This window comes from Taurulus bubalis (genome assembly GCF_910589615.1).
Source record: "Taurulus bubalis genome assembly, chromosome: 10".
Taxonomy (NCBI): domain Eukaryota; kingdom Metazoa; phylum Chordata; class Actinopteri; order Perciformes; family Cottidae; genus Taurulus; species Taurulus bubalis.
The window spans coordinates 9697250-9713366 of NC_136598.1; the positions used below are offsets into that span (position 1 = coordinate 9697250).

The following is a 16117-nucleotide window of genomic DNA, read 5'->3' on the forward strand; positions in this document are numbered from 1 at the left end:
TGTGATTGTTGAAATTATAGTGATGTTTGTTCCAAGGTATGAGGTCCTCTGCATCAGGGGCCATGTTGAGCTAAAACCAAAGAACAGCTAGCGTGGCTTGGCTCGAGGATCTGAGGCAGCGCACTGAGCTCAAAGGGATTTAAAAGGTCTGAGAATTTGCCGCACATGCAGATGAGAAGTGCCTCACTGAGGTGTTCTGGTGGCAGTGGGAATAACTAATATGGCCACACAAGGCTGAGGTTAGGAAGAGTGAATGTGAACAGATGGTGATGTATAGAGCTGGAAAGCCTCTATTTAGGTGGACCAGCCAGTTCATCTCAGACATATTGATCGACACAATTACCTTCTTTACACCGAGGATCATGGCTCTGTAGAGTAATATAAAGGTTTCCTGACATGTCAATCAGCTGTCACAGCAAATTCCACCGAGCAGACTTCAGCCTGTCACTGAGATGGGCTCTCCAACTCCCCCACCAATCAGACAGGCTGCGTGTCTATCACCAAGGGTTCTTTGAGGGCATAAACTCTCTCTTTTTTTCCATTTAAGAGTGATATAGATACTGTGGCTTTCTAACATCTCTCTTGTTTACTAAATCATCTCCGTTGCCCACTACTGTCGATGCGATTATCTTCACTTTGCCCCTGTGCTCTCGTTAGCGCCTCCACCTCCTGAAAATGACCCCTTCAGCAGGAAGTGTGCATGTACGCAGGCCAGTGGCAGGGCATTGATTCCATGGTTGGATTTATTGTTGAATCCCTCCGTTTGGATGAGAGGCTCTGACCTTGCCCATCTCAGGTGGGGAGGGCTGATGCCTTACCACCCATGGGCTGTAGTGAAGTTATTAAAAACTCCATTACCGCCATTCAAAGATAGACATAACTCACAGTGCAGGTATAGAGATGTCAAAACTGAGATTGATCTGAGAAAGAAGTGTAACCCAGAGAAAACTTAAGAAAGGTAGAAAGAGTGCCAAAACTGAAATACTGAGCTTTAGACATCAGTCAGAGCCTGAATGGATCTCTCAGTAACACATCTATCACGTCCTTTTTCAATAACCCGTCTCTGTCACCCTGTAGATCCTGAAGGAGTTAAAGGATGAGGACTGGGAAATGGGCAATATCGTCCACACACTGACCAACAGGCGCTATGGAGAGAAATGCATAGCCTATGCAGAAAGCCATGATCAGGTAGGCTATTTTCTACAAGATCCCACTGAAAAGTGTCTGGATTATCTTGCTGTGGGTCATAAAACATAACCCACCTTTCTAGGCGCTGGTTGGTGATAAGAGTCTGGCTTTCTGGTTGATGGACAAGGAGATGTACACCAACATGAGCTCCTTGATTCCTATGACAGCCGTCATCGACCGCGGCATGCAGCTGCATAAAATGATCCGCATCCTCACTCATAGTCTGGGTGGAGAAGGCTACCTCAACTTCATCGGTGGGTGATTGTGGTAACACAAAGTGTGTGTGTGTGTGTGTGTGTGTGTGTGTGTGTGTGTGTGTGTGTGTGTGTGTGTGTGTGTGTGTGAGAGAGATTTAACAAATTGGTATGTGCAGGTCAAAAGGATGCTGTGTTTTGATGGTGTCCTGGTGGAAGATTTCAGTGTTGGAACAATTAATCAATTAACAGAAAATTTACCAACAACAATTATGATAACGCATTGCTAATTAAATTCACAAAAAATTACAAACATGTCTTTGTTTCTCTCAAGTGTGAGGATTTTCTATTTTTCTCTGATGTACATTGTTGTAAATTACATATGTGTTGGTTTTCTTAACCATTGGTAAGACAAAACAAGCAATTTTACTTTTCCTTTGTCTCAAAGACTATTTTATACTATTGAATTATTGAAAAATAATTGGCAGAATAATCTTTAAGAAAAAACAACCAAATGCTGCAACCCTGATATGCTGTAATTATGTGTTTGCATAGAGGAGTTATTTTACACACATTCCACTTAAAAATTATGGCTCACAATATACATACTGTATAATAATATTGTTTAGCTCTCACATCATGTATCATATTGCGTATGACACAGCATATCAAATTGCATAGCATTTGCTTGTCGTATAATCATTCTATATATATGTATATTGAAATCATATGAATAGGTAATATTATTAACAGGCTGTATAATGAACAGTCAAGAGGGTTTGTGATTGTGAGGCATGGTCTTTCTGCTAGGTTCACTTTTTGTTGAGGGTTGATTTTAGACCCCTCTCATGTACCGTATTCATCCTGAATGTGAAGCGCTCCCCTCAGGCGAACACAACAATCCTTAAGAGTTCAATGAAAAGATAGAAATGCACATTTATTCTCCTGTCCATCCAACAGCCAGGAACGGACTTCACTCTACATTTTTAATTGATGAGCTGTTCCTTGTGTGTTTATTTTGCACCACTGTTCCAGGGTGTTTTGTCCATTTATTCGTGTGCATATAATTATGCCATAGTGTGCTTCTTTAGCTTCAGGGCAAAACAAACAGAATTTATTTTTGCAATAATAAAGATATCCTAATTCACTAGGGCTTGAAATAGCTTGAAGTATCCCTTGCCACTTATTTTTCATTCGGGGTGAAGTGCTCAGTTATTAGATTTCTTATATTTCTTTCCTAATCCCAATCAAAGCAGCTGACAATTGTACCAGCGCAGCTCATAATGAACAGTATGTCAGAACTGACCCCCTGTGGGCAGTTGAAGGACAGTTGATAGTAATCATATCTCATTCTCTGGCTTAAGTATAGCTAAAAGTCGCTCTCTGCTGTGCTCTCGGTACTGCGTGTCTCATGTACTTTTACCCTCAATCAGTGCAGCATCAGAATCATCAGGAGGTTGTGTGGTGTTGGAAAAACAACTTGAAATGTCTCTTTGACAATGATTTCATTAAGTCAGTCCAATCCCTTATCTTTTGTGAAAACTACTTAAGTTGCAGACTTGTCATCTTTGCCGTAACCTATACTTTTTTTCATTGCATATTATGATCACATATACTGTATTATTGCACAGTCCAAAGCCATAAACATATCCGGTAGCTAGAGGACAATATTTTATCAGTCTCTTGTGCCAGTTGATGACTGAATTAACCAGTAACTAGTTGATGCATTGCAGATTGAAATACTTCAATCTAGTTAAATATGCAATAATAAAAGGGCATGAAACTCATTGTAAGGATTGACTGTGTTTATTAAGCCGAGCCCAGTTGTCTACTATTCACTTCATGTTAAGCATTTCTCTTACAAAGCTAGAACGGAGTCAGAATCAGAGGACTTGTGTTCTTTATACTTTTCATTGATGAAAATGGGAGGGACATCTTGTCCAAGTAGTAATACATACTACATGTATGCTATATTAACCTTTTTATACTATACATTTGTCCGTGCTTTCCATTTGCCTCCACTTGTAAATCATTGTGTTTTCATCTTCAGCATCAGTACTTTCTGTTTTATAGAATACATTTTAATTAGAGCTGTTAAAATGATAGACGCTGAGATGTAGGTGCCGATAATAAATACCTGTATTCTGAATTCATATTCACTTGAAATTTGAACGAGAGAATGTAAATCAGTAAATTCCTTCTGAATCCTCCACCTTGATATAATGTGGAAACATGTCTCATCGTTGTCTTGTAAAATCGCCCCTTAATGGCGATCTGGCTTCTCCTCCTTCTGGCTGTGAGCAGTTTTTAACCTCTAGATCAATGATAATTCTTCTTGCAGAGTCCAGCCTGCAAGCCCTTTATTACCCGCTTTACTGAAGGAACAGATGGATACTTTATCACACATACGATTTTCCTCCGCTCTCTCAGTTATTCAAATTTCCTTCTACTTTTGTTTAAACCTTTCATGCATCGATAAATCTGTCAGTTTTGGTTTGTAGGTGTTGTATCATAGCACAAATGATGTTGTAGTATTGACAGAGCTGGAACAAAGGTACCCCAATAAAGTAAAATTAAGTCCTCCTTTTCAAAATGATTACTTCACACGTATGCCTAATTGTGCTCCATTCCCTTAAATCAGAGTTGGCAGAATTACTCAGACAAATAAGGCAGACGAGAATTTCGACGAATTAGCCCCTTCTGTCAAGTTCAATGCTCGGTGGTTTGAAGCGCATTTCTGGAAAAGAGACCGGCAAGGAGGCACAAAAATGAATATCGTTCTCTTTTGAGAACTGCTGTCTGGCTGACTCAAAGAATGGTGCTATCATCTCTTGATAACAGTAATAACAGATGAAAGTCAAAAGTTACCCTGAAGAACACAAAATCTGAAAGTTTCACAGTGACGCACGGCTCTGAAGTTCATCCCTGAGAACTTCCAGCTGTCGGGCGAGCATTAGGGAAAAAGAAAATCAAGTAGATGTGAGATGACACGTCGTGTCAGTTGATCAATGTCGACAGTCATTTAGTCAGTGCTGAGCAAGAGCAAATTGTTTGAGCAAGCAAATCAATTGGAAGTGTCTAACCTAGAAAAGACCATTTATTTACTCATGACCAATAGCAAACACCACACAGCAAGAGGACAGAGGGCACATCGGCATTTGACAGGCAGGGAGATGGATACTGTCAAGGATGTGGAGTGTCAATGACATTAAAGCGCCGAGTGGCGTGGCAATAATGAAACGCCTCAGTGGTTTTATCATTACATCAGCAGGGACAGAATGGAGGCACTTGCACTTTCTGACTTTCAGGGCTCACAGAGACTTAAGATAACCTTGCAGATTTACAATCTAAATCATTGAGCTAAAAACTTCTCCCAGCACTCCGTATTCATGGATCGCTACAATGCAACAGGCCGCTATTATACTGCAGCCTTGCAAGGTGAATTTAGAAACCAGCGCTCCCTCCTCATACATTTCAAATGGATAACCTCACTGAGAGCTCGCTGTGCTTGCAGGCTTGTGGTTTTCGGAGGAACATGGCACGGCCACCGCTGCTGTTGGACCAGTAATGCGTATTTAATGTGCGAACTGGGAGCGGGAGTGTACGATAACGCAGTAACAGGAAATCAATCTAGCAAGCGTAAATAATCATTGCATCGTGTTTGCAGCTTCTTATATATTTTTTTGTCTCTTTTCACTACGTCTGAAACCTGTGACTCTCCCCTCCCCATCCCCTCTGATTCCCTCATTGATCTTCCTTTGCCAGAATCCCTACAATGGAAAACACATTGATCTTTGGCTCCTTCTTGTGCTGCTAATTACTGAGGGGACTGTGTCACTGTCAGGCCCTTATCTGATGCAGGGCTGTGTAGAGGAGTAATGGGATGTGCCAGTTGAAAAGCTGTCTGACATAACCTCGTGTAAACATGGTTGCTCCCCATTAATCATATCGTTATTGGAAGCAGCATAAATGTAAGCATCAACATGTTCCAACAAACTTGTTTTCACCTCTTAGCATAGGTTCAACATCTTTGTGCAACTTCTTAAATTAAATGTAATAACTTTCTCTTATTTGGGTGTTTTAGCTATCACTTTTTATTGGCTTTGATAACATTTAACTGGACACCTTTTATTGCTGACATGTGGTGACCTCTCCATCAGGGTGAGGCGTAATCTGGAGATCAGACTTATTATTGCTATTTCTACCCTAAACTAAACCCTCAACCATTAACTTACCTTCCTTTCCCCTAAATTAAAGTGTTTATGGGAGTTTTGGTTTTATTTTTTAGTCAACAGCCGTGAGAGCTGCTCCGTGAAGCAATATAGCCACAGTGTGCTACATCTTAGAACTTGACATTTAATGGCAATCCATCCAGTAGTTGTTTCACTTGCAACCACAAATGTAAACCAGCTGGTGGAAGTGGAGGGAAATACAGAGGATCACAATTCATCCTCTGGAGACCCTGCATGCCGGTACTGAATTTCTTTGCAATCGATTCAATAGTTAGTGAGATATTTCAGTTTGGACCAGATTAGCCATGCCCAGAGTCATGCAGCTAACATTGTATTGCTCTTTGTACCAGTGGTCTATTACAATTTGGGGATTTACTTGTAAATATGTAATATTGGCCATCAGTAATACAAACAACATTGGACTCACCAAGTTAATTTATTAAATCAAAGCGGAAACATTACTACAAACCTTTTAGGTTTTATATAAACATCCATCCCACTTCCTGGGTCAACTGTGACCTTCCACACTTGCTGTGTTTATCTGTGCAATTTACCTGCAAATAAAGTGGTTAAAATAATCTGGCTGGTTTGTTTACAACTGGATCTTGCTGACTACTAGTGTTTCTCCACGTCTGACTTTATTGTAGTCAGACGTAGTAAAACACGGCAATTATCCTTTAATGAATGTTCCAAAAACAAACTTTATATATATTACACTGAAACCCCTCATGGTATTTTATCTTGGATAATAGTGCCCCCGATATATTATGAGACGTAAATGATGATTTTATTCGTGTGTGTTTGTGGTGAGAATCCATCATATTTTGTCCTTTTTGCAAACTGTGCTATCTGGTTTATTTCAGCTGTGAGGAGGCAGAGGAAGGTTATTATCACGGTGATTAATGCAGGCATATGGGAGGTACATTGGCGTGTTATCGTAGAGGAGAGGGAAATGATTACCTAATGGAGGTGTGTCCAATGTGTTTCTTTAAAGCCCAAATGAAAAGAAGAGTCAAAGACTTCCACGGGGCACTGAATCAACCTGAACAGGAAATCAATCATCTCCGCTAGACTTTATAAAAAAATAACATTAGGAAAGTGAAAGCAAATACAGGCAAAAGAGGCTGGTGCGTTTCCACTGTTAATGAAGTGTAGCTCTTTTTTGAGAGCTTTTATCAAAGCTGCAGCCTGTATCTGGGCACTCTGTCTCGGACAGAATAGGCAGATCACAGTTTTTTCCCCTCTTACTCCTGTATTTGTGTGTATGTTGGTGTGTGAACACGCCTTCCCTGTAACACACACACACACACACACACACACACACACACACACACACACACACACACACACACTCCCACAGAGCAAGTGGACGATAAGGAATGGCTCATTAATGTAAAAGTCCACACTACAACATTTGCACATATTTATGGGTGCATTTTGTTTGTGTGGTGGAGTTCTTATGTGTGCAGGTCAAGTGCGGGCCTGTAGATGAAGTCGCATCACGTTGAAATATGTCGAGTGCAGCGTGGAGTAGCAGTTCCGTTATCTGCTCGTCATTTTGCCCGACAGTGTTCACGCCTGTTCGGTTCCCGCATTCTAAACCAAAGAACAAAAATGATCCATTGTTTCCTTTTTGGTTCTAGTCCATTTGGGGTTTACACTGATTTATTACAAACAAGGCAAGAGTTGTAAACATGGACTGACAGGTAACTCATTCATTGGTCAGTATTCTGCATCATCGGCGCTACATGAGGCCCATTTGGGAAAATCCAAACAGAATTTATTTCAGTGACCGACCGCAAGTGATGCCGTGCCCACGGGTGCCTGAAGCCTTTACTTATTTTTCCCGCTATAGCCACAAAAAACTCACACATAGAGAAACAGATGGTTGTGAGCAGCAGTTCAGACTGTAACGGAAGGTTGGAGACGGCAGACAGATATGAGCCGTCGTGTGCTGCAGTGTGATTAGATACAATTGTTGCCATAATCAGCGCACAGATGATGCAATACTGTTTTCGTTTTTCTTTCTTGTCTCAGTGCATTAGTTTGGTCGATGACATAGATAGCAGTGTTCTCACTCTTACATGAACAAGACCAAACGGGCCTCGGAAAAAATCCCACGTAAGGAGTCCATCGTAGGGCAGGGATGTCGATGTGTGGCCTGCAGGGACGGGTTGTTACGGTCTGATTTGGCAGGTGGGGGAGACCTTCAGATTCAGAGTGGCTGACAAGACAGTGTTGGGGACGCTTGTGAACACGTCTGGTTATTAGCAAATATCATAGATAATTATTCATATTAATAAAATGAGCCATAGATAATATCAATAAAGACAGGGCACCAAACATATGTAACTGCAGTAGCTCAAACGGCTATTGCAATTGCTATCCTTCGTAATTATTATTTAACAAAAATAATTATACTGAATGATTTAATTGACATTAAAATCACCTTGGGGCACTGCCTTTAACAAAAGGAAAATGATAGCCACTTAATGTATAGTCTTATGAAATGGTCTTATGAGATATACTAAGCTTATCAATTTGGAACTTGATTAATACTGAGATTATTAACCGTAACTAAAGTTTGTGTGTGTGTGTGTGTGTGTGAGGGAGGCAGGCAGGCAGGGAGAGACAAAGGATGGCGTTATTGGTTCAACATGGTGTCTGAGGCGGCATGGCCCACAAAACTCAATGGCTGACCTAGTAAAACTAGAAAGAAGGCTGAATTACAGATTGCAACTGGGACCTTACATGGTCTATTTGTCTTGAATGAACACGTGTTCAGTCATAACACGGCGTGAACGGTGCCAGAACTTTGACGTTAGACTATGTCCGTGTTTAAAACCAATTTACAGTTTATGTAAGTGATTGTAATATGTGTACGATAATACGGCAGGTTAGAAAAGATAATACATGTGCATGCAAGACCCTTAGTCTTTGTGAAGCACAACTAACGCATCAATTTTGGCAAAGTCTGTAGTGGATCAGACCCAGTCACATTACCGGGTACATGGGGGAAAACTTGCTTGTTGCTTTTTGTAGCTTGAAAGGTCAGCAGGCAGACTTTGTTGTAGCCGCTGGCGCTAAACTTGTTTACCCTGGGTTAGCAGTGCGTCCTGATCTAACCAGAGTCTGTCAGGTCCCTGCTGTGAAAGAACAAGTTCTGTGTATGCCTGCTCAGTTTGCAGGCCGTACCTGAGAGACGAGGAGTTGAACGGCGGTGCCGCTCTTGCTGCTTGCAAAGGTGAGAGAGAAGAGACAGCTGAAGTCTGCTGCTCCTTGCAGTGGAGGTGAGGAGACAGAGAGAGAACAAAGAGGAGGTTGCTGCTATTTATCATGGGTGAGTTTTCGCCTCGAGGCGTGATTACTGATGGATCCTGGCAAACTGAGTCAAAATGGCAAACAGGTCGCCAAGTTGCACATAAAACAGCTTGTGTGTTTGATAGTGTCGGTTGAGCTCTGTTCGAAACATTGACACAAGGACCACTTCAATTAACTCAGCCAGCGAGATGCATGTGAATGTTAAGCTCATGCACCACAAGTTTATCAATAGCTGCACGCATGATCCCACTGAAGACGAGGGACGATGATTGGAAAAAGGATGTGTGTTAAGTCTGTGGTGATTTGTTGAGTGAGTAGTAAATGGCACCAGCTGGAAGGAACACCAGTCTGCAGCACACTCTTATTACTATTATTTATGAAACTGCCAATGAGATTCAGTAACGTTGTTCCAGATTGTTCCGGTCCTCTTAGAACCCTATGCAATGATATGATGTGTCATGAAGGGTTGAATACTAGTTTTGGTCCCAATGAGCCCGTTATGACTGATGAGCACATATTCAATCAGAGAGTAGGAACTAATCAGAGATATCACCTGGTGTCCCTTTGGCTGGAAAACCTGAGCTCCGAGAAGCCAAAGCCAAATTGCATACCATTTGCAAACAGTGTTCACTATACGCAATTTCATATTCCTTTTTTTTTTTTTTTTCAGTGCACAAGAAATCAAAGTACTTCTGTTTTTTACTTGTAGACGATACAGTGTGGGCTGACAGATTTCAGTTAATTTCAGCTTTGGGAAACTGCTGCACATTAAACTTTCAGAGAAATTGTATTTCTTTTTTTATTTGTTTTTTTGTTTTGTAAGAATGTCATTCAGTTTTTTTTTTATCGCCATCCACAAATTGTTCAAACAATTCTACAAAAAAAAAAAAAACTCTACCATTTTGCATTGCTTTATATGACTATACTTGTGAGTGTGCTGTTGATGGACTCTAAACACATTTAGTATTCCTAAAGAACAATAGACTGCATCCCTAAAACCTAGAATAAGTATGTTGCATGGATTGGCACACATACACACGAGACATGGCTGAATACCTGTGTAATGCCTTTGGCATTTGAGTCTTCATGGATCCTTTGTCTGTGACATGTGAAGTACAGCAACCTCTGTAGTGCATTACACACATTGATCCATCTCACAGTCATTCGTCACCACAACATGTTTAATACTACAGTGGTTGCTCTCACTCACACCACCTACATGAACCCTATGAAACACATTGCAGCACAGAGAACATGTCGAAAGTCATTCTGGGAAATGAAGGAACTCAAAAGTACTGTAAATGTTGTTGAGCCAGACAGACAGAGGGTGGACAAAAATAGTAAATTATGCATTGAACATCACATATTGATGCCCGACAGTGACAGAGTATCTGGATGTGTTTTTTCTCTTCTTTTTCTCCTCGAGAATGAGTTCCCCGAGGTAATCGTGGGGCTTATTCCTTAGGTCCTACTTAAAGGCAGGAGCATCTCGCACAGTGTTTTCTTTCATGCCATCGCTCCCTCTTGACAGGTCTTGATATCACATGAATGCTACCTGAATCCATAATTCATAATGTTATGCTGTGACTGCCTTTGTAGAATGAGAAATTAAGAAATTAGGTTTCTTTTCTTGAAGGAGGTTTGTCAATTGGTAGCATGTCCTTGACATCTTTCATACAGCACAATCCCCCATTGCAAACTTTTCAAGTGGGTTGAGAGTGTAGACGGTAGCTAGTTTTCTTCATTATTAGTTTATGTAATACAAATCCAGCTATGTAGGCTCAGCCACTAATTTACCCCATTCTTTGTGATGTGCATGTATGTGCTTGGCAAATCAGAATGAGCAGATTCCCGTATGTACTTCAAGGAAACATTGATGCAACTCCTGATGCTCATGGAGGGTACATTGTTACCAATCTCCTTATGTCATCTAACAACTAGTTACAATGTTTATATTTCAAACCGGCAATGCCCTCTGTTACCTACAGAGCCGGTCAACCACCAACTAACTGCCATTCCACACCTGTTTATGCTGTAAAACAGAGGAGAGGGGACAACCAGACTCCTCCATGTGCATTCAATTCTGATTGACTGTAGCCTAAAATGCATGTTCAGAATCAGAACCATTTTTTGCTATGTATGTTTTTATATACAAGGAAGTTGTCCTGGCGGGAGGTCCATAACATTTAACATTTAACAATAAACAGAGTGCAATAACAGGGAGCATGAATATTTACAATTAAATCTACAGTAGAATATAAAATGAAAGTTAAAATAAAGTGCACAGTCAACAGGTCGTATAGAACAAGCCGTCTGTCAATACTATAAAACTGTCTCGTAGTAAGTCTCCCAATTCCTGGTACCCAGTGCGAAGCACAGATGTGGAGAAAACCTAAATTTCCATTAAGTCGGTTAGAAAGAAGAAATGCAGTGCTTTTAACTGTTTCTATTAATCTCCATTGAAGGGGACTGGAATTCTTAGTTTGATAAATCTGGTTACTGCAGGTATGGTGGACTGTGAATCTGCATCTTGTATGCTCAGTCTGCAAAACAGCTGTTATCAGTTCTTTACACTCCCGTTTGTCCTTGTCAGGGTCCAGGTGGGCCGATTGGGCTTGTGCACCATGGCCTGCAACAATTTCCCCCCAGTGCCTGAGGTTGTCCATCACAGTGCTGCCTGCAGCTTAGTCATTTCCACATACATTTCTCTAAGGCAGGTCCATACACATTAGTAACCAATAAATTCAACATTTGTTTTGTTCAAGATGTGTTAAACTGTAAAGTGGTGTCATTGTTGAGCGGAGAGAGAGGATGAACGCTGAGGAAGGCTCTTGAATTGGGCGATTTCTTCCTCGAGGCTCTGAGGACACCGGGAAGATTAACACATTGGACAGTCCATCTAGTGGCAGCATAGCACTATCAAGAACTTCATCGTCTCTTTGCTTGAGGGCAGTCATCCCTACCAGACATATCAACTGCCGCCTTGCGGCCGGGGCCATGACATGGCCCACAGCGGCTGCAACATCCATGGTGAAATTGCTCATTTGTGTCGCTAAGGCAGATACAAAAACAGCTCAGTCAAAACTGGGGGCCTGAAACTTTAAGAGACTCCTGCCAGGAAGCCTTGGCACACACTAGTTTTCTTCAGGCACTGGAAGATAAAAAATGTGCCCTCTGGGGCCACAATGCTTACTCCTGATGGTCCTAGACACAGACTTCAAAACACTCCACAGTCTTCTGTGGAGTGAAGGTATTGTCTTCAGTCCTGCCAGGAGGTGTGGAATTGTCTTCAGTCTGTAAAATGGCAGAGGGCTTATTGCTATGAATGTAGAATAAAACTCGTCTGAAACTGATCAACAGTACATCAGCTGATCTCCTTATTCAACAAAAAGTAATTTATACACATTACACTATGCTGTATTTTCCAGAAAATAAGTTCTCACTTCAATCTGCTGTTTTCTTTAATGTGGTACTCCTTGCTCAAAGGATTTTTCTGATCACTTTCATTCCATGTTTGTGATTTGTGACCATCATATCTCAAACATGAATGGCTCCATGATTAGAGTAACATTTAATGTGTTGATTCAAACTCCCCCGCGGAGGAAACATGACGATTTTGGTGATCCTTTGATCTTCTCTCTTGCGCTATGGTAAGGCCAAACTTTTAATGTTCAACATATCTCAAACAAGAAATTTTACTTTTAGGAAGAATCATATTTGTTTTTGCTGACCTTCTGACCTATTCTGATGTGCCATCATTGCTAAAAAAAAAATTCTCATCTCATGGCCAATTGCTAACGCAGCTGTTGTCTGTTCTTACAAAGTTTCCCAGGATTCGAGTCAAACGATCTATTTGCTATTTTGCTTCTTGTAGTGCAGGGAAGAAAATCTGCCTTTGACTGCCAGTGTTTAAAGTCTGTGATGTAATTTTCTCCTTTACATTTCAAGTTCAGATGTGTAGGAGGCTTGCTATTCATGCAGATGTCACAAGAAAAGTCTCGCTCTCACTCTCACTCTCTCTTCCCTTCCTCTTTCTCTTTCCTTTCTCTCTCTCTCGCCCTTCCCTTTCTCTCTGTGTGTGTCTTTGCTGCCCTAATTCCTAGGCGAGTGCTGCAGTGGGCTTGTTCTGTTGGCAGTCCGCGCCTTATTGTTTGCTACTTCTTTAACACCTACATAATGTATTTCATTAGAATCTGCTGTCAGCCCCTGTCTGTTCCACTTCATCCCATTACTCTGATTTTTTTTTCTTGAGGAGGTGTGGGCTCTTGGCACCACAAACAACTGGTCTGTATTCTTCTCCTTCTTGTCATGCATCTTACTCTGTCTCTTGTCTGTGCGTTTCTTCTTTTGCCAGGAATTCAATTATCCTGGCTGTTGTTTTATGATGTTGTGGTGACATCTGATGACTGATTCATTATCTCATCTCCGGGCGTGACAGCATTGTAGCAACACGACCGCTTTTTTCCTACACTTCGACAGTATGCGTTCAGCTTTGCAGCTGGACTGTGTGACTCCTTCTTCATTGACGCTGCCAGTCTGAAGTTTTCTATTCTCGCCCTTGCTGGCTTTCCCTCTCAATTAAAAGATGTTAAGGAAAATGAAGAATATTCCTTAGTTACATGAAAAGTGCAGTTCTGGTGGTTGTGAGGCTGCAGAATAATTCCGATATGTAGTTAACGCTGTAATGAATATGAATTAATCAATAGTGGGATGAAGAGAGATCTCCTGGAGAATATCCTTTTTTCAAGATTATTTGTGTCAGATAAATAAGAAGTTCGGTGCAGTTTCTCCCCGTTTCCAGCGTTGACTTGAAGTTTGCTCTCCGTTATGGAGAAATAATATATATATATCCTGGTGAATTATTTTTGCATACATTTGTTGAAGCACTGAGACTCAATTGAAAGCAATGGGATTTATTCGCAATGTTTTCACTTGTGTTTATGTTTTTTTATTCATGAAAGGGCACGGTCTTGGGTGACAGGAAGGTTGGCACACTGTAAATGGTGAAAATGTTGCAGGAGCATTGTGGCTCTGTTTTAATATGGAAAGTACTAACCTCTGCTGGGGTTATGCGAAGGTCGCTGACTCTGGTCGCTTTGAACCATCTTCTTTTGTCTTTTTAAAAAAATGCACAAAACCTGAAAAAGAGCCCCACGTAGCACGGCACAACAGAGCATGCTAATTCACAGAGAATGTCTGCCTTTCCCTTCATTATGTACGTTCTCTAATAACGCGTCGCACTCTCTGTTGCAGGGAATGAGTTTGGTCATCCTGAGTGGCTGGATTTCCCTCGAGAGGGGAACGATCAGAGTTACCACTATGCCCGGCGGCAGTTTAACCTATTGGAAACGACTCACCTCCGCTACTATCAGCTCTACGCCTTTGACCGGGACATGAACCGTGCCGAAGACAAGTACGGCTGGCTGGCTGCCCCACCTGTAAGGACACCACACTCTCGCTGTACAGTAGGCATTGTACACTCTCAATGACAAACTCACACGACAATATACCGTCACGGCATCATTCTTTAGTCACATACAGAAGATTTGATAATGTCTAGTGTCCCAGCAAATTGTTCATAAATGATTTAGCTCTGTGAATAGTATTTTTCAAGAATGACTGCATTTCCAAAGCCACCATCTTTCCACATCTTTACAGTTGTCTTCTTTCCACATTGGAGTAGTCAGGCAGGTGGTGATGAATGCACCATAAGGAGAGTTCATTTAGAAGATGTCCTGTTCCTCTGGCTGCTGTCAAGGTGAACAGTAATAGATTTCACTCTCATCCTGCAGCGTCTCTCTTTACCTACATTTGAAGCCCACGAGAGAGAAAAAATTATGTTTTTCTCTTCAGGGGCTGGTAGCAAAGTAATGGGATAATGCAAATGGAGAGTGTGGCCAAATTGACAGGGATTAGAAGTGAGTCGGTGTAATTGATTCAAAAATACCCTCCCTCGCATCCCTGGGAATCAATCGTCAGATTAGAGCTCCTTCACCTTGCTTTACACTCTGGCCTGGGTATTTCTCCTCCACAGACAGACAGACAGACAGACAAATGCAGCAGAGGAGAACATGCATCAGAGAGCATAATTAGGGACATGTCTGGTTCACAAGTATAATTTCTGTACATTGGCCTATCAATCAGAAGTGTTCTGATTTAGGGGAACCTCTTCCACCCTTTACAACCAGATGAAACGGAGCGTTGGCGGTAAGGCAAAGGAACATGTCAGAGCCCGGCTGATTTCTGAGCTCCTTTGTGGGGGGAATGGGAGGGAATGCTGATCCCAAAGGATGCTGCTGGCAGGGAAGATGCATACATTTGGCACTAGTGCTGACCTGCTAAACATTAGGAGCTGTTTTTCTTGTCTTTTTCTGTCCCTTCAATATGTGAAACCATGCAGATGACAGCTCTACAATGTATCTTTAAGACACCAGCTAATTTTGTTCTTCTTCTGATTTATCACCTCAAATCATGTATAAAATGTTCTCTTCCATTATATAATAGCAGCCTTAAGGTTATCATTATGTGCAAAGCTCTTGGCTGCTGGAGAACAGGAAGACCATCCATCACCAGGACAATTCCTGAATATTGGGCTTTATTACAGATACCTTGAGTTGACTCTTTTGAAGTGCACTTGAGGCAATTCCCAGAGCAGATGTGCATGTCATTATTTATCATGTTTTCTTTTACTATTTTCATGAAATTATATTTTTGGTCAAGCGTGAGACAAAGTTCTGTTTTAACCCCTTGACGTCCTATGGCCCGCTATCGGGCCAGGAAACGTACACTGTACAGTTTAAATGTACAGTGTACGGTACATGCACACTTTAGCCGATCTTTATTTATAGTTCGATACGAGTGTGGTAGTGCGTTAGAAAGCTACGGTTCTCTGGATTCTAATTATGTCAACCATTTCAAGATCGGACCACCACAGCAGCTATAGTTAACGTTAGTGTCAAACAACAACAAACAAACAAACAATATACACATCTAGGCAACTCACCGACGACGCCTCATGGTGACCCGTAGCTCGATCACATTACAACAAAAACTGTCTTGTTACGTCGTAAAAACGTCCAGACAAACCAATCCAGTAAAATATTTTGTCCAAAACACTTGATTATATGCATAAATATCCACAAACTGGTGCTGCATCATTTGAAATCAGCCAGCAGATATGAC

The 16117-nt window shown here is 41.4% G+C and overlaps 1 protein-coding gene across 1 annotated transcript in view; it reads left to right on the forward strand.

Annotated features, from left to right (window-relative positions):
* Positions 1–16117, forward strand: part of gbe1b (glucan (1,4-alpha-), branching enzyme 1b) — an 85104-nt gene that overhangs the window by 46411 nt on the left and 22576 nt on the right. Inside the window, exons 11-13 of the mRNA XM_079225369.1 lie at positions 1078–1188; positions 1271–1442; positions 14189–14373. Coding sequence (XP_079081495.1) covers positions 1078–1188; positions 1271–1442; positions 14189–14373 — 468 coding nt within the window. The remainder of the gene's footprint in view (positions 1–1077; positions 1189–1270; positions 1443–14188; positions 14374–16117) is intronic.